The sequence below is a fragment of the Dufourea novaeangliae genome, unplaced genomic scaffold (assembly GCF_001272555.1).
Source record: "Dufourea novaeangliae isolate 0120121106 unplaced genomic scaffold, ASM127255v1 scaffold115, whole genome shotgun sequence".
NCBI lineage: Eukaryota > Metazoa > Arthropoda > Insecta > Hymenoptera > Halictidae > Dufourea > Dufourea novaeangliae.
This window is the reverse complement of record NW_015373998.1, coordinates 1788779-1805691: the sequence shown is the minus strand read 5'-3', so window position 1 is coordinate 1805691 and position 16913 is coordinate 1788779. Positions and strand designations below refer to the sequence as shown.

At 31.8% G+C, this 16913-nt stretch overlaps 4 protein-coding genes across 4 annotated transcripts in view; 2 read left to right on the top strand and 2 right to left on the bottom strand.

Moving 5' to 3' along the window:
* The window catches only part of LOC107188103, a 31749-nt gene extending 29056 nt beyond the window's left edge, over positions 1–2693 (bottom strand). Inside the window, exon 1 of the mRNA XM_015576350.1 lies at positions 2275–2693. The gene's annotated coding sequence lies outside the window, so the exon portion shown is untranslated. The remainder of the gene's footprint in view (positions 1–2274) is intronic.
* Positions 2694–8224: 5531 nt separating this feature from the next.
* On the top strand, positions 8225–9615 carry LOC107188113 (peroxisomal biogenesis factor 3). The gene has a single exon (XM_015576361.1). It carries the CDS (start codon positions 8352–8354, stop codon positions 9489–9491), a length of 1140 nt encoding a protein of 379 aa, XP_015431847.1. The 5' UTR covers positions 8225–8351; the 3' UTR covers positions 9492–9615.
* An 865-nt stretch (positions 9616–10480) lies between these two features.
* LOC107188082 lies at positions 10481–13348 on the top strand. The gene is made up of 4 exons (XM_015576326.1): positions 10481–10907; positions 11667–11942; positions 12541–12756; positions 12869–13348. Exons 1-4 carry the CDS (start codon positions 10644–10646, stop codon positions 13346–13348), a joined length of 1236 nt encoding a protein of 411 aa, XP_015431812.1. The 5' UTR covers positions 10481–10643.
* A 704-nt stretch (positions 13349–14052) lies between these two features.
* Positions 14053–16066, bottom strand: LOC107188123 (ADP-ribose pyrophosphatase, mitochondrial). The gene is made up of 2 exons (XM_015576372.1): positions 15662–16066; positions 14053–14701 (listed from the first exon to the last, which is right to left on the bottom strand). Exons 1-2 carry the CDS (start codon positions 15885–15887, stop codon positions 14067–14069), a joined length of 861 nt encoding a protein of 286 aa, XP_015431858.1. The 5' UTR covers positions 15888–16066; the 3' UTR covers positions 14053–14066.
* Between the last annotated feature and the right edge of the window lie 847 nt (positions 16067–16913).

The window sequence follows — 16913 nt, the reverse complement described above, 5'->3', positions numbered from 1 at the left end:
ATGAAATAATTTAATGACAAGTAGAAGAATAAAGAGGGGTTTAATCAGAGCAAGTAATCGAAACACAATATTCAAGCAAACTAAGTTTAAATGTTTTGTATAAATTGTTCTGAATTCTTAAAGGATGAGAAATAAACTTTTATTTATGAATATGTGATTTGTAAATTAACATATAATTAAATTTTAAAGAACTACGGAAACTGCTACCGTGACGTGTAAAGCATTAATTCCAATTACAAATGTAATTTTATTATTATTTTCGGTAAGAAACTGCTTTACGTGGACCTCACGTGGTAATATCACGGAGAATGTAACACTTGCACGGCTAGTGTTTATTTAGAATCGTATTAAGTCTACGTCAACGTGCAGTACGCGATTTTCACACAATAGACTGCGTTTAGTTAAGGAAACACATGTTACATCTACATTCAAGTTTCGTATTACAAATGCGACTAGACAATGGAACACGATTTCTTGTGTCAGTTTCATCTCATTAACGCGGCGTAATTGAATTTATTAAATGCAATCACAGAATAAACCTGTATCAATGTTATTTTTTAAATGAAACTACATAGGGTAAAAAGAGTATTCGTACAGCTTTCAATATAGAACAACTCTTTCAAAATTGGACCAAGTGACTTGGGTTTCTTTGTGATCTTAGAAGGATTAGTGTACTAAATGACGTGTTAATAAAATGTTGAAAAAAGTTGCAATGGTCGGAATTGCGAAGAAAATAGTGAAGGTCGCTTTTTACGACCCTTTTATCCGAGATTGTAATAAAAATTTAACACATACATTGCTTAGATTTATGTTAGTTATATGCATGCTGGAAATTTCATCGAAATCGGTTAACGTTGTTACGAGATACAAACGGTTAAAAATGTGGAAAATGGCAGACTTTCGCGACTTTTGACCTGTAACTGTAGTATATCTAAAGATTCTTACATCTGTCGATGTCTGTTACTCGTTTCTGTATTAACCGATTTCAATTAAAGTTGCAGCATGTGTATAACTGATATAAATCATCGAAATGTATTTATTAAATTTTCATTACAGTCTCAGACAAAAAAGTCGTATAAAGCGACATTCACTATTTTCTTTGACATTCTGCAAATTTGTTTAACACATCATTTAGTAAACTAATCCCTCTAACTTCACAAAGAAACTCAAGTCACGTGGTCCAATTTTGAAAGAGTTGTTCTGTTTTAAAGGGTGTACGAATACTTTTTTTACCCACTGTATATAGTTTTACTTTGTCCACTGCGTTATGCAATCGAGAAACGTACGGGATTTTTTCTGAACGGTTTCATCAGATATTCTTATAAATATTGATCATGTGTAGTTAATATACTCAAACAGTGGTACTAATATGTACTCATTCAAAACACTAATTGCACATAACATTTGTCGTCAATATACATAATAATATTTGATAAATAGTTGGCCAATAGGACACTTTATATTTCACTCTCTGAAGATGCGAATTATACACCTTATTTATGGGTATTAATCTACCTGCAACTCATCTGACACTTACTACATAATGGTTTAGATTTTACTGATGAAAATGGGATCAAATACGACCGTGTTAGGATAATTTTAACTTATATTTCTAATCGTGAATGGTACTATGCGAACAAAACAGGAATTGTAAATGTAAATAAACATTGCCTAGGTAAGATATACGCATGGGAATAGTTACGTAAAAATATAAGAAAATGTAAAGAAATTTTTATATCACATTATTAGTCGATTTGACAATTTTCGGATTGTGTGAAGCATTACTGTAACTTCCCGAAACTTGCAATAAATAAAAAATAACTGTATATGAGGTAGGGTAGACATACACAAAAGTGATGGTCGTCGCATTTACGTTGGTATTGTAGTTTTATTTTATTTTATTGAGGGAGAATTCACTTAATGCCAGAAAAATGGTAAAACGTTATATAAAAAAGGAGAAACTATTTCAAATATTAGATCCTGTAGTAATAGTTCACTAGTAATAAATATTTTTCCGCGAAAGACGGCCAATACTTTTGCATATATCCAATATGTGTATACTTTTAAACGAACGGTTTAACATGTAATAACTCCCGGTAAAAGAAACTAATCATTGAGTAAATGATATTCTCAATTACACTTACAAAAAAAGGCAATTTCTTATCCTGTTCAAATATCAAACAAGAAAGCAACACATGCTTCAATTAAACAGTTGGTATAACGGCGTCTATGAAAGTGACATTCACACTTCGTATCAATGTATGTACGACTTACCGGTTCACAGGACACGTGTACACCGTCGGCCCAAGGATTCCAAACTGATTTCTTCTTTCAGACGTACCGCCGTATTTCTCCCGTGTCTGCTGTCAGTCACTTCGTGGTACGTTAAAACGTCGATTAATTTCAAAACTCTATACTCTCGTTTACTAAACGCCGGGCACTATCCTCGTCGATTGAATCTCGATAGTTCCGAATCGATATCAGCGAAATTTCATAAAAAAAAGTCACTGACCGCGTGTAACTGCAAACGAGATTAACCAACGTTCGATTTTCTGTGGGAATTGATTGCCGATCGAATTACACGATTTAAAATATGTCTACGCACAATGTGTCGAGTGGTAACTGTACCAAAACGATGAAACTTCGGTCTCGACGAGTATTCGTTGTGACAGGGTCGGGGAAGGACGAACCAGATCCACCGGCGTCTGTACATCAACTAACGGCAATCGAGCACCGCCATGTTATCCCCCCCTCGTGGTTACCGCGCGCAATATAGTCACGCGTGCGTAGATGCACGGTTCTTGTGCACGCGCGTCCAGCTTCGATATTACGACAATCTCGATAACAAAAGCCGCGGCACGTGCATCCCCACCTCGCAACTCGGATCTTGTAAAAAGATTCCACAGGAAAGCGGGGCGGGACGTGCTTCGGGGGATTTCGTTTCATTTTCACCCGGTGCCCAGATATGTGTCAAAAACTCGACAGTTATGGTTTCAGAGCGGTATCATCTTTTCTTTTTGAACGAGCCCGAAATTAACTTTTGAATAAAGGCATCAACACCTTTCGGACTTAATGAAATGGATTATCAGCAGAAATTACTGACATACTGTAAAATTGATTAGAGTAGTGAGAAGAATATGATTGTCTAGCAGTTTTATCTTACCGGAAATCACATCGTTTTTAAAACTTGGAAATATGATACAGGCTTATTTGGATTATTATCGTTTTTTTTTTTAACTTTTTTCATGACTAATTGTGAAATATGATTCAATTATTTGTTAATATACGTAACTGAATATTTATTGAAATATTAGAACGTTTAAATATGTATTTGTATCCTTGACTAATAAAATATTTCGTTGAAAGTAACATGTTTCAACTATAATTCTATGTTTAAATTATTTATTTGACTACTCTGCAAATATTAATCATCTAAGTAAATGGACCGTTTTTTGTCCGTTTTTTATTAAGTGACTCAGAAATAGTGTTGAAAACGTTAATGGTTCGTTTGGGAAATCATTCGAAGTAAAAAATGTATGAACGTACATTCGAGTCTCAATACTCAAGTAGTTATAACAGTTTAAAATTCATATCAATAATATATTGTGTTATATATATAATTCATTAACTCCTCGATACAATACTTACATTTAAGAAATACATACCGACCATTTATTGTACAACTGAACTGCAAATAAAGGATGTTTCATATTTTCTTGTTTTATTTTCGTTCCTTAAAGTTTCTTAAAGATCAGAGGAAATGATTCTACGTAACAGAAAATTATACGAAATGTGGAGTTCAAACAATAGGCGTGTATGATAAGGAATGGACAGAAAGTTGTAAGTTTCCAACGTGTACATACTTATTTCGACAATCCCTCGGTCGATTCCACAAATCATTATAAATGTCACCGGATAATTTCTAAATCAGATGCCAAATCTATGTCAAAGCAAGAAAATGATCAAAGTTTCACCACGACCACGTGGTGTTGGTTACAGACGCCATAGCGACATCAGGTTCAATAGTTTCATACAAGGAACCTTTTTTCTATGTCAGGTAATCAGATGCCGACACATTTTCCTGTTGTTTTCGAGCTGATGACCGTTAATACATGTACACCTTAGCATGTATCAGGTAATTCAGCTGTTCTTTTAAAAAAAAAGCCACAAACACTATTTACATATGGTGTACCACGACCGTTACTACCGCGTACGTTTACTACGATAAATGTTGTTTAACGTGTTCCAACTTATTTTTAACCTGTTATGAAATAACGATAAGGAAGGAATTCGTACGTGTAATAATGCGATCACACGTGCATAAGTATACATATAGATCCTGGTATCATAATGGTAACAAGCATCGGTTATCATTTTTTTTCTGGATACATATATCTTTTCTCGACACGACGCGACGCCTCCTTCTTTCGATATTCTTAGAAACGACGTTAAAGCGTTTTATTATTCTTGCAATAGAATTTAAAAGCACACGTGTACCACATTCTAAGTATTTGACACGCGTCTAATGCCTGTTCAAGCGGCGTCAAGGCAGGTTTCCCCTGTGACTGACACCACCGCCGATAGTTCACGCGAAAGATTTCGTTCGTTCGGAAAAAAAAAGTAAAACAGAAATTAAGACTAACAACTCTGCATCACGAAATGATCGTTTGAAATACCAGGCGTTACGCAATGAGAAATTTCAACGTGTCGTTCAAACGATTGGAGGTGATGTCAACGGTATCATGCGCTAGGAGGATGTACGGAAACCCTTCGTCGAGCCAATTTAGTTTTAATTATACAACGCGTACACTGTTCTCAGCTGCGCCCGACATCCTCGATTCGTTCATGGCTCTACACCTACACTCACGTTTCATTCCTCAATTGTCTAATTCACCTTGTAATACGTACAACAATACGAAAAGGACAAAAAGATCCATTTCTAAAAATAAACACATTTCTAAAAAAAAGAAATAAATCTATTTGGCCAAAGTTAAAAAGTCATTAAAAGTTCGGTTATTGATGGGATACTAAATTCTTATTAAAGCAACAGTGTTTTTAAAGTGGCATGTGGTAACAAGATTTTAATCATTAATAAATTATTAACTTTTATATTATTCAGTATATGTATTATTTGTAATTTAATACAATTGCACTAACAGAAGATATAAATAGTATGTTTACTTCTTGTTTTCATAAACTGATCTACAAATTTATGTGTAATACTATTGACTACAATAGTTGAAGATTCGTTTTCTAGGGTATTAATTGTCAAATAGCGAGACAGTTAAAATATTCCACTGTCTTCCAGGAAGGTAAAAATGGGGGAATCGTATGTGTAATGATTTTGGTCCCCGCCTGCAGAAAAGCAAGCCGGGAGGAAGAGAGACCTATCGTGTGATACGATCGACAAGAAGAAGGAGAAAGAGAGGAGGTCAGAGAAAGGAAGGGGAAGGAAGTCGCACGTGTAGCCAAGTTCCCCACTTCTGGCTGGTTTCTCGGCTGAAAGGAGCGTCCTTCACTAATCCTCTCATCCCTTCTGGTCCTCCGACCTTTTTTGACCGTCACAACGTTCCCCTCTCTGACAAAGATCACGATGACCTGCAACCAATCAGGGTCGTTTGCAATATCCTCCACGTGGCTCTACACGCATAATCACACACACCCAGTGGTATATGCAGTCACTGGTAGAGAAGCTATGCAGTGCATCATCTAATCGTTTCAAACGAGCACGTTCAACTGAAATTTGTACACGTACAAATAATATGACAGATTAAAATAATTACAATGGATAATTCGTAATTACACGGAACAGAATGTTCTTTTCATTAATTCCTGTTCAAAGAAGAAAATTCTAGAAATTTACGAATAATGATGAGGATCTTGAATCTACGATATGATAAAGTAATTTTTATTTTTATAACATGTATATAACATAAATACTTCAACGAAAATTTTGAATGGAGTTTCTAATCTATTTTTACATTCGTAAAATTTATAAGAAGAAAAATAACTTTCTATTCGATACACGAGTCTAAATTACTGTAAGATCATATAATTTTACATTAAGATCCGTGGTTTAATCATTTCTTTTAACATTTTGTACGAAATCGGGTGTGCTCGGCTAGTTGTTAGGTCTTTTGTAGTGTCACTATGTCAATGGCTATATAGTGCGTTCACCTCAATACGGTCTTACAAAACGTATTCCCCGTGTCGAAGATAAAAACTGACTTTCTCCCATTTTTCGGATACGTGTTTCTCCTTCTCCGGCCCTTCTTCTTTTCGTGAGTTTCTCTATCGGTCCATCTATTCCCTTTCACAAACTCTTTCATGGTCAACGGGGCCAGATTGTTAAAAGGCACTGGATTCGTCAGGAAAACGCAGTTAAATCCAGAAAACTCTGTCGGAAGCTTCCACGTGTCTACATCAAAATACGTAGCATATAATACGCGGGTTCAAACAGCGAAGATGCTAATTCGTTTTAACCATCAACCTTGTAGTTATCGATGACTTGACTTGCCACGACTGTAATTAAAGGTATTGTGAATGAAATTATTTGAAATTGAATTATGTATGTATAATTTAGACTTTACTTTTTAAATAGAAATTTTATCTCAAACTCTGCATTTCCATTGTACGATTAGTACTGTACACACATAAATATGAATGATAATACCAATAGTTTTGACGAATTTTGTATTTTTTGAACAATTTTTTGACAATGAATTTGTTAAATACCTACGCGTACAAAATAATCATTTTAGTTGAATTATATTTCTCATATTTTTTACATCATATATGCAAATTATTTTAGAATATTTTTTTTAACATTGTTTACATAATTCTAACGTATCTATTCGACTCACCTTTATCTTCACAATTTTGTGCGAAGCTTATTCAGCGATATCATTTTTTTTAGATAAGTTGGCACAGTTTTCGATATTATATGTATCTAATCTGAAATAATCGTATTCATACTTTCGACTGAGTAACTTGTCCCACCTTCTTACTTGAATCAATGTACAATTTTATTAAAAAAAAGAGGTATTTATTAATTATAATAAACATTATTCTTTTAAGCTACTTGAAACATCAGAACAAACAATGTAATACATAATTTTTATATACATAATTATTATATTCTTTTAGACTGGTATGGAACCTACAAATACTTTTGCTACTCTATTTTATTGAAACATTCCAAATCCATATATAGAATGTTTTTGTAACTGGGAGATTCATCCTTTATGCTATTGTACAATGATAAGACCGTTTTTATCGACTACGAATTAACTGCGTCTTATGCACAAATGTCCAGCATTAGCCTGCAGAGGTCAGTAGTATATAATCACAAATTACGTCTACTTTCCATAAAATAATTTTAATATTAAAGCTAAAATTGTATAAGAACTGGCACTAATGTAAAGTAGTATTGTTATTAAATGTTTTCTCGTTAATTTCGTCTACTTTAACGAAAATAAATAATACATATGTAGTTCGAACCACTGCACAGTGGTCAGTAGTGCATATAAAGTTAAAATACGGTAAGAATCATAACGGTCTAAAGGTCAAATGTTTACATTATTTCAGTGTTAAAAGTACGGTGGGAATTAAAGAATGAGGTTTATGGAGGAGCAAAGGTCGCAAGGTGCGGTCGATGAGCGAGTTCAGGCCTTCATAGAGACTGAAGCTAAGAGACAACAATTTCAGGTTAGCTCGCGAGTTATTATCGGTGTATTTTTTATATTATTTTCGATTATCTAAGAATATCTTCTAAACAAATTATTCATCAATATGATTAACTAGAATTTTTAGTTCCAATGTAATCTTGCATTATGAAGAATAGGAAGTATAAAAATATTCATTGGCTTTACTTCCTATGTCACAATAATTTTGATAAATTTTCAGCTATAGGTGAGAAATCATATTTGAAACCGTACCTTTTAACAGTGTTCTATATGATTCCCTTAAAACTAAGTTCATAAATAACAAATGTATTTTATAAGATATACTGTGTAACATATTAATATATTCCTTTGTACTTTGAACACAATATCTTTCTTTCCAGGAATTGGTATATAATTTAACTGACATCTGCTGGGAAATCTGTGTTGACACACCTAGTACTCGTTTGGGTCCAAAAATTGAAAAGTGTCTTGTTAACTGTGTAGAGAGATTTATCGATACAACAAATTTCATTACAAATAGATTAGAACGTGTAGTTTTAAACAGTCCTTCAGAAGTTAATATACGTTAAATGAGTTCCCAATCAAGGAAACTTTATAATTAAGTTTTCAAAACAGACATTGTCACTATTTATGGTAATCTCTATTTTATATATCTTATTTTGAAAAATGTTATCAAGACTCAGAGGGTTTGTAAGCCGTCATAGGCGAAAGTTTATAGTGGGAAGTATTGTTATTGGTAGTGTTATTTTCGTAAGATACACGCAACGTAAGCTACGAGAATGGCAAGAAAAGGAGATCAGAGATATGCTTGAAAAAACAAAAAGACAGCAGCACTTTGAATGTATAGAAAGAACATGCAGTCAGATGATAATGTCACTTACATCGACTCTAAGAGAAACTGTAATAAAGGTTTTAGACACTGATGCTATTGTAAATAAACTCAGAAATGGCTGTACTGACAAAGTAGCATGTTGGAATGAATTGAAAGTTTTAGCAATTGCCAGATCAGCTGTTATAATATATTCATACACAATGGCAGCTACTTTAATAAGAATTCAAGTTAATATAATGGGTGGTCACATGTACAAGAATATTCAGAACTCCAGTGATGCAACTACAGAAAACATTATGAAAATAAAATATATGTCCCTTTCAAGTCAGTTTAGGCACAACGGAATAAAGAAATTAAGTTCACTTATTAAGGATAAGGTTTTAGAAATAACAGCTTCGATTTCATTAAAAGATGAATTAACTCTAAGGAATATAGAAGAAATATATTGGGCCATAACATCATCTATATCTACAGACAGTTCAAGGGATCCAGTGAAAAATCTTACAGAATACATGTTACAGACAGAATGTGACGGAGAAGAGGAACCTATGTTATTGAAATTAATTAATGAGACTCTAGATCTTCTAGAAAGTGAAGAAGTACAAAACATAACACAAAGTAATATTAGAAGTGGATTCAGTTTATTAGTAGATCACATGTCTGCATTTTTCACTGGTCCTCCTACAATGGAAAATGGCAAACCCTCGAATGGTATTTCAGTACCAGGTACATCAAATCAGAATCATGTGAATTGGGACGAAAAAAACAATACAGAATCGAATTACAATACAAATACGTTTTTTAACATCAATAAGGTGGCAATGCCTATGGCTAAAATAATACCAATCATAAATGGACAAGTACCAGATAAACCAGTACCAAAAGATTTTCAGACAGACTTACTGCAACAGTTAGTAATAAATAACGAACTTAAAACACTTGGTGCAAATATTTATGAAGCATTTAGTTTTTGAATTTAAAAATGTAATTATTTCAACTGTACACAACACCACATGGCATTATACAAACATTATTCCAGAAGAAACTGAAATTGTTAATCTACTCAAATATGAACACATAGTTTTACACTTTTCAAAAGAAGAATGTGCAAATGTGTCTCTTTTATATCACATTGAAGTAAAAATTTTGTTATACATATTTACAATGCGTTTAAGCTGTAAAAAGACAACTTCTATCATTTTTGTACCCAACTGTATAATCATAACATCTTAATACTGGGGACATTGTAATTCTAATAAAATACAAATATAGAATTGTAAAAATATGTCTCGATCTAATTGTTATGGTATGTAATTTCCTTAAGGAATTATAATATATTTTTACTTTTCGAAAATGCTTTTTTTATTTCATCTTCATTTTCATCGATTATGTAAAAACTGTAAACAACGAATATTTATATTTAACTTGATCTTTGAAAAATAAAGGCAGTACATATTCAATATTTCGTCTGCGCTATTTTATTAATAGGTGACTTTAATGATAATCAAAAACATGTTTCGTCAATTTAAGATCAACACTATGAAACAAATAAATATGATATACAGCGTATAACAAAAATGTTGGAGGACCCGGAAATGGGTGACCATGGGAGACTCGTAAGGTGATTTGAAACAAGTTTTTTCTTAGCAAAAATGTTGTTGGAGGCTTTATTGTTAACGAAATATTATCGTAAATTAATTATCTAAACAAATCAGAGCTCGACTGACAGACTCGCGCTCTGATTGGTCGGGGTTTTTCGTTAATATTTCGTTAACAATAAAGCCTCCAACAACATTTTTGTTAAGAAGAAACTTGTTTCAAATCACCTCACAAGTCTTCCATTTCCGAGTCCTCAAACATTTTGTTACATCCTGTATCAAATTTGGAAAATGCATCTATCTAGTGCGATTGCGCACGATTGCGTAGGGTTTGTCGACAAAATTCTAGAATCTGTTGGTAACCATTAGCCATTGTTAGCCATCCATATATTCCATATTCCATATTTTCAGTGCGCCGCTCTTCTTCGCGAGGTGCAGGCGCATGTAAATGGTATTAACGTTGTGGTGTAGTTAAAAGAAGACCAGTTTTCGTTAAATTTTAATTCATACTATTAACTTACCAGCAAAATGTGGAAATTTGTCACCCGTGGAATCCGTGAGACTCTAGAATTTCGTGCATGTCGTACAAATGTTTATTCACAAACGTCTCAAGATAACAACGCAAAAAATGAGGTTAAGACTAGTTTGACGTGCAATCAGAAGTTCCTTGCACCGACATTTTCGGCTTTTAATAAAGAAACCTTCGGATCTACGAAAACTGGCGGTACCAAGGATAAGAATCAGGATTCCAAATGGAATACGAAATATACTTGGTCAGATGCCGTGGGATGGGTAAATTGCGCCGTTTACGTTTATCTTCCTTATCTTAGTCTTGATTGGTTTACCAAATTTTATTACACAAGATACGAAGTTTAAATTAAAATTTAAAAAGCAGTAGAATTTTTAAAACCGGCTACATATAAATAACATTCTGAAAATTTTATGCAAAGTTTCATTTTTGTTCGCATTATGATTTCAGTAGATTTTTGTTGCTACAAAATTGTTACATATTATTTATCAATATATAAAATAATTAATTATGAAAAGGAAAAACACTTGCTATGTTCTAAAGAACATAATAAAAAAATTAGTCTTTTAAATTAACAATAAATATTTAGCTTTGGAAAGGTCCTTAAATTTATTTAATGAAAAGTTATAGTTTTCTTTACATTATACGAAGAGATAAGTCATATACAATATTCTTTAAGATCACACAAAATCAGAAGTGAAGATAGTAGAAACTAATTGTATCGATAAATGTGTTCAATGAACTGTTCGGGGGATTCAGTTGTTATTTATTTTTATTTATAATATGCACAAGTGTACTATCAATATTGAAATATCATATAAGTTTGAATTATTAGCTACTTTTGCATGATGTAATAAAACTATGATGTACTGACTAAAATTTATTGTAAGGTCAGATTTAATAAAATGTTGTATTTTAACAATGTCAGCAAATTGAACAATAAAGTTTCCTTTTCTGTAATCTTAATAAAAATCTGTAAAAATCTTTTATAAAATATGTTAATTAAAACAATTTGTTAACAGTCCAGTGTGTTAGCTGTTGGATGGGCAGTATGCCAAACATTGTGTCTTCGCAGAAGAATTTTCGAAAAAGAAAAAAATGATACCATAAAGAGCAACGTATCTCAATGTTCAGGACCACATGTTTCTTATTTGCTTGGTCATGTATTAAATTTAAGGCCAATGCAACTTCTGCCTGTTACTAATTGTGTTGGAAACAACAATAAAATCTATGTGCAAGAAGAAGCACAGACTGAATGGAAAACAAGCAAACCATTTGGACCTATCACCATTGAAGAGGTGAGAATGTTATTCTGTAGACATTATAGTTTATAATAAAAAAAGAAATTTGCAAGAAGTAGCAGAAATTATGTCCTGTAATAATAAAAAATAGATACACTTATTTATTGCAGCATACTTTGTAATTTTTAATATTCTTTCTATATTTTTGTACATTTTTTTATATACTCTTAAGCAGCCTATTTCATAGCAGCATATTTTCATTTTACTTACTTGGAACATGCATCATATGATTTAATCTCCTTCCTAATGCTCACTCTATAAATACTTGTAATTCCTACTTGACAAAAAAATGTTATGACCTCAAATACTTTATTGTAAATGCTTATTGCACAATTATACTTATGTGAAATGATAAAAAACCAATATACAGTTCAAAATTTTGTTATTTCATTTCCTTCCCAAAACTCATTTTTATGTGTTCAGTCTTAGTTTACTCTCACGATACTTGCTTAATTCATTCAAGAGAACAAGTACAACGATCTTGACCCTTCAAATATAATTATAAAATTGTATAAGTTTATAGATAGTTTCTTTAAATATTCTGCAATAATGTTGCTTCATTTAATATATATTTTTTTTTTGTACGTGTCCTTAGGCCCTCAAAGAGGCTACTGAAGAATTTGCTAATATCCACAAATTAACCATGGGTGAATATGAACTTCGTCATGGCCTCAAAGCTTTAGAAGAAAAACGTTACCAAGATGCAATAAAACACTTTACTGCTGGTGCAAAGTTATCATCCGTTGCTAGTATGTTTAATTTGGGTTTGTGTTATGAGTTAGGCCTTGGAACATTAGTTGATCAAAAAAAGGTACGATATTGTTTCAATGTACTATACAAGCTAACATAAAGATCGATGATTGTATTTTATAAGATATACCGAATTTTATAGATTATTTAAAGTATTGCATTTATTTCCTTAGGCTGCAAAATATTACAATGATGCAGCGGAACAAGGCCATGCAGATGCCACATATAATTTAGGAGTTTTCTATGCTCAAGGCAGAGGTGGCTTTTTAGTAGATGTGAATAGAGCTCGTAATTATTTCGTTAAAGCGGCAAAGTTGGGACAAAGTCAAGCACAACATGCGCTAGATTTAGAAAAGCGTCATTATCAGTCAGAGGAGCAAGAAAATTCTACAGTATACTCAGATAAACGTGAAAGTACTTTACAGTACTTACAAAATACTATGAATATAAATCATATTCTTAAAAAATTAACTAACTATAGCCATGTGTTGAATACACAGTTACATGTAGAGTCTTTTGAAAATTCTGATTGTAAGCATAGTGGAACAGAAACTAAGAATCCAACAGAGATATTTTTAGATATACTTGGTATAAATGAACCCAATATATTACCCGTATCAATGGGGTCAAATAACTGTAGCGTGCCATGTTAAAACATAGGACATAATTGAAAGTGAAAATACGATGACCATTAATTAAGTAAAAACTTATGTACCATGGAATTTTTTTACAATGCTTATGTCGATTATATGATTATGGATTATAAATGTTTAAAAATAAAAGCTATATTTCGTATTCTCACTTCCATAATTACTGAATCTTATATAATAAGATCTATTTAGAATATACAGTATTTTTACAAAATTATTTATTATTTGTTATATCTGTCTTGTCAATATTTGTTTTTAGAAATATTCACGAAATAGGATTGTGACGTAAAGGTAACATATACATATACAGATAAAAATACTTTGTTTTTATAACTTGATAAGATAGACATTGCTTTCATAAACACTGTTCTCATAATCAAAAGTATTATTATTTTTGATAAGGTATATAATTTGGTGTAAAGGTATCTCTTTTTAATACTGACTCGAATTATATATGATTCCAAAATTAATGGGATTGCTGTCTGTGATGTATATATAGATTATGTATATATATTTGTCATATAATAAGTCTTTGGTTACTTATAATTTTATTGTTTTTTTTTATATAAAACATATAAATCATTATTTCATTCATAATACAATTTTTCGTGTGCGTGTTAATATTTTCGATTAATCTCTTGTAAATATACATATAAAAATAAAATTTTAAGTAAGTACTAAAATATATGTTTTATTTACAAAAATAAAATTTCAAGATCTTTTACCAATGTGCATTACGTTTCTGAACTGTTTTCTTAATGAACTCACTATGATTAGCATACAAATTTAATTTTCCATCAATATCCAACCACTTCACATTTCGCGCATCATCTCCAGCAATTAATGTTATCTGTCCAACAATACTACCATCTTCGTCATGAAAATTTAAAGCTACAGTTTCCATCCAAGCGTTATCTGTATTTCTAGGATCATCTACATATCCTTCATAGATTTCCTCTCCCTTTTCAAAAAATTCTTTGAGAGATCTCTCTAACTCTTCCCTTGATGTATTATCTTTTTCTAGAGCGTTCATAGCTTCCTCCATAAACTCTCTTTTAAGGGTAGCTGACACAGTTTCACCCGGATCGATCATACCACCAGGTATGGCCCATTCTCCAGAATCTTGTCTTTGTATTGCAACAAATTGCAAAATTGGTTTGTTTGTACATTCGTTAACTTTCAATGCTCCGGACGAAAGTCGTTTCCAGCGTGTTACAATTGAATCTGCCGCATGATTTGGACCCCATCGCCCCAAAAGACCACGTCCAGTAATGCCGGTACGACCGACGGGATTCAAAGGATAACCATTCTCATTTATAATATAATCCTCGGTGAAACTTTTTCGATTCACATTTTCTGGTGACAAAAGCTTTGCATGTAAAAAAGTATTCACATATAGACCAAGCAGTGGTTATATTTCCACTTTTGCGTATGAGGTAATATGTATTACGATCACATTAATGGTGTGATACAACTTGTTACGCAATACGTAATTAAATAATATTTCCTTAGAAATAAAAATGTAATGCTCGAAAAATTTGTAATGAATGTTTTTTGTTACCAAAATATACAACTTCTTTATAACAATTATATGTGTAATGAAAAATAACATAACTGTAGATTTATAGTAGACAATGGTTGAAAATGTAATTATTATAAATTATTGCTTCTGTGATCAATACAGAAATCAATTACTATATTCTCATTTGTACAATTCAACTTAAAATATTATAATGAAAAAAAGGTTTAATAAAGTTTAATCAGTGATTTTACTTTATTTGAAATAAAAGTTATGCTTAATTTCTGCTTTTCTAAATTACTGTATGAATATTTGAAATTGTATAAACAACCACCATCTATTTATTATGATCATTAATCTTAAAAGAAGCCATTGCAGTTAAGTATGGTTTTAGGTTAGTAAATCTAAATTGTTCCATCAGTGCAATACTATGTACATACTATGTAAGTTTTACATAATTGTTTAAAATACATTTTTACTACAAATAGAATTGTTAATTTAATTTCCTCAGCACTAAACGAAAACAGTTTTTATCTATACGTATATACATATAGAGTCTTCACGGATAAATTTATACAAATATTAGTTAATGAAGTATTTCTTGGAGAGTCATGTATTCATATTAAGTATGTAATATACATATTTTATGCCTTCATACATTAAGTATTAACAATAAATTTGCACTAATTAAATCACAATTTATTAAAACGTGAATTAAATCGACGTATTGTATGGTTAGGTTCAATTATTTCACAGAATTCCAAGCGAAAAATAAGTATATTTTTATCAATTCTTACTGTCAAGAGAATTCCATTTTGGTTCGAACGAAGGTTCTCCAATTTCCGGATCCGCCCAGGGTTTGTCTTTAAGAACCGAAGCAGTGTGTTGAGCTGGTTTGTACTCCGGGTATTCTATGTCCCAAGGCACTTTATTTTCTGGCACTTCGAAACGTTTTATATTGCTAGAGGGATAAAAACTCTGTCTACACTTGTAATGCATCATTCTGACGGCTGTCGTGCGCATGAAAATGAGTTCCAAGGTTTGTTACAGTGTTTTGTAAGTAAAAATAAGACCCAAATTATTTATGACGCGATCCTTTGGAGTATGAAAATTAACTAAAATACACTCAGCAATGTATACTATTCCTTTATTTTTGGTACTCCATGGTGTTAAATATTTTTTGAATTCCTTTGAATTGATATTATGCCACAAACGAGATATAGAATAGACTTAATATCACAGATGAGATATAGATTAGACCATAGACGAGGTATAGAAGTAGACCTTTCATATAATGTATTTCTTCGGACTACTTTTCTGAGGTGACGTCACTCCATTCTTTGGGGCCGAAGATCCCAACACCGTTGAATTGTCACTACTCAACGTTACCAATATCGAATGAATTGTGTGTCGTGGGTATTATTAGCATAAATGGTATATTATATATCTCGTTCGTGTTACGTGTATTTAAAATGATTGGCGGGAGCAAAAATATGCGATGCTTCGGTATATAAAAAGGTACTTATGAACAATGACGCGCAAATTTATATATATTTTCAGTTATCTATAAAAGTAATGTAACTTTTTACACGTTTCTTAATTCGTTGTCACGTCCTTTTCATTACATTTTGATGTAATAACGCGGTTTAAGATCCTTATTAATACGCACAAATAATTACCTTCTAGCAATAGGTAAATTTGTACATACAAATTAATTTATACATCATTTATTTTAAAAAAATGTATGTATTAACAATGGAAAAGTATATAATTCAATATTATCAATATTATTGACATTATGGAACATATAACGAAATATTACTGTAACACTTAAAAAAGTTTTAAAGTTCCATTTATATCATTGTCCTGTGAAAATGTTCATACTTTCAGCAACATTCATATTCCAATCAAAGAATTTACAGAATAAGGAAAAGGAATCTAAAGTAATTTTCAGTAGTTCCATACATCTTTATCTCGAATACTTTTCTAAAACATTCAAAGTACTAGACATTTTTACACTTTGAATCTCATATCGATTTCTAAAATAAT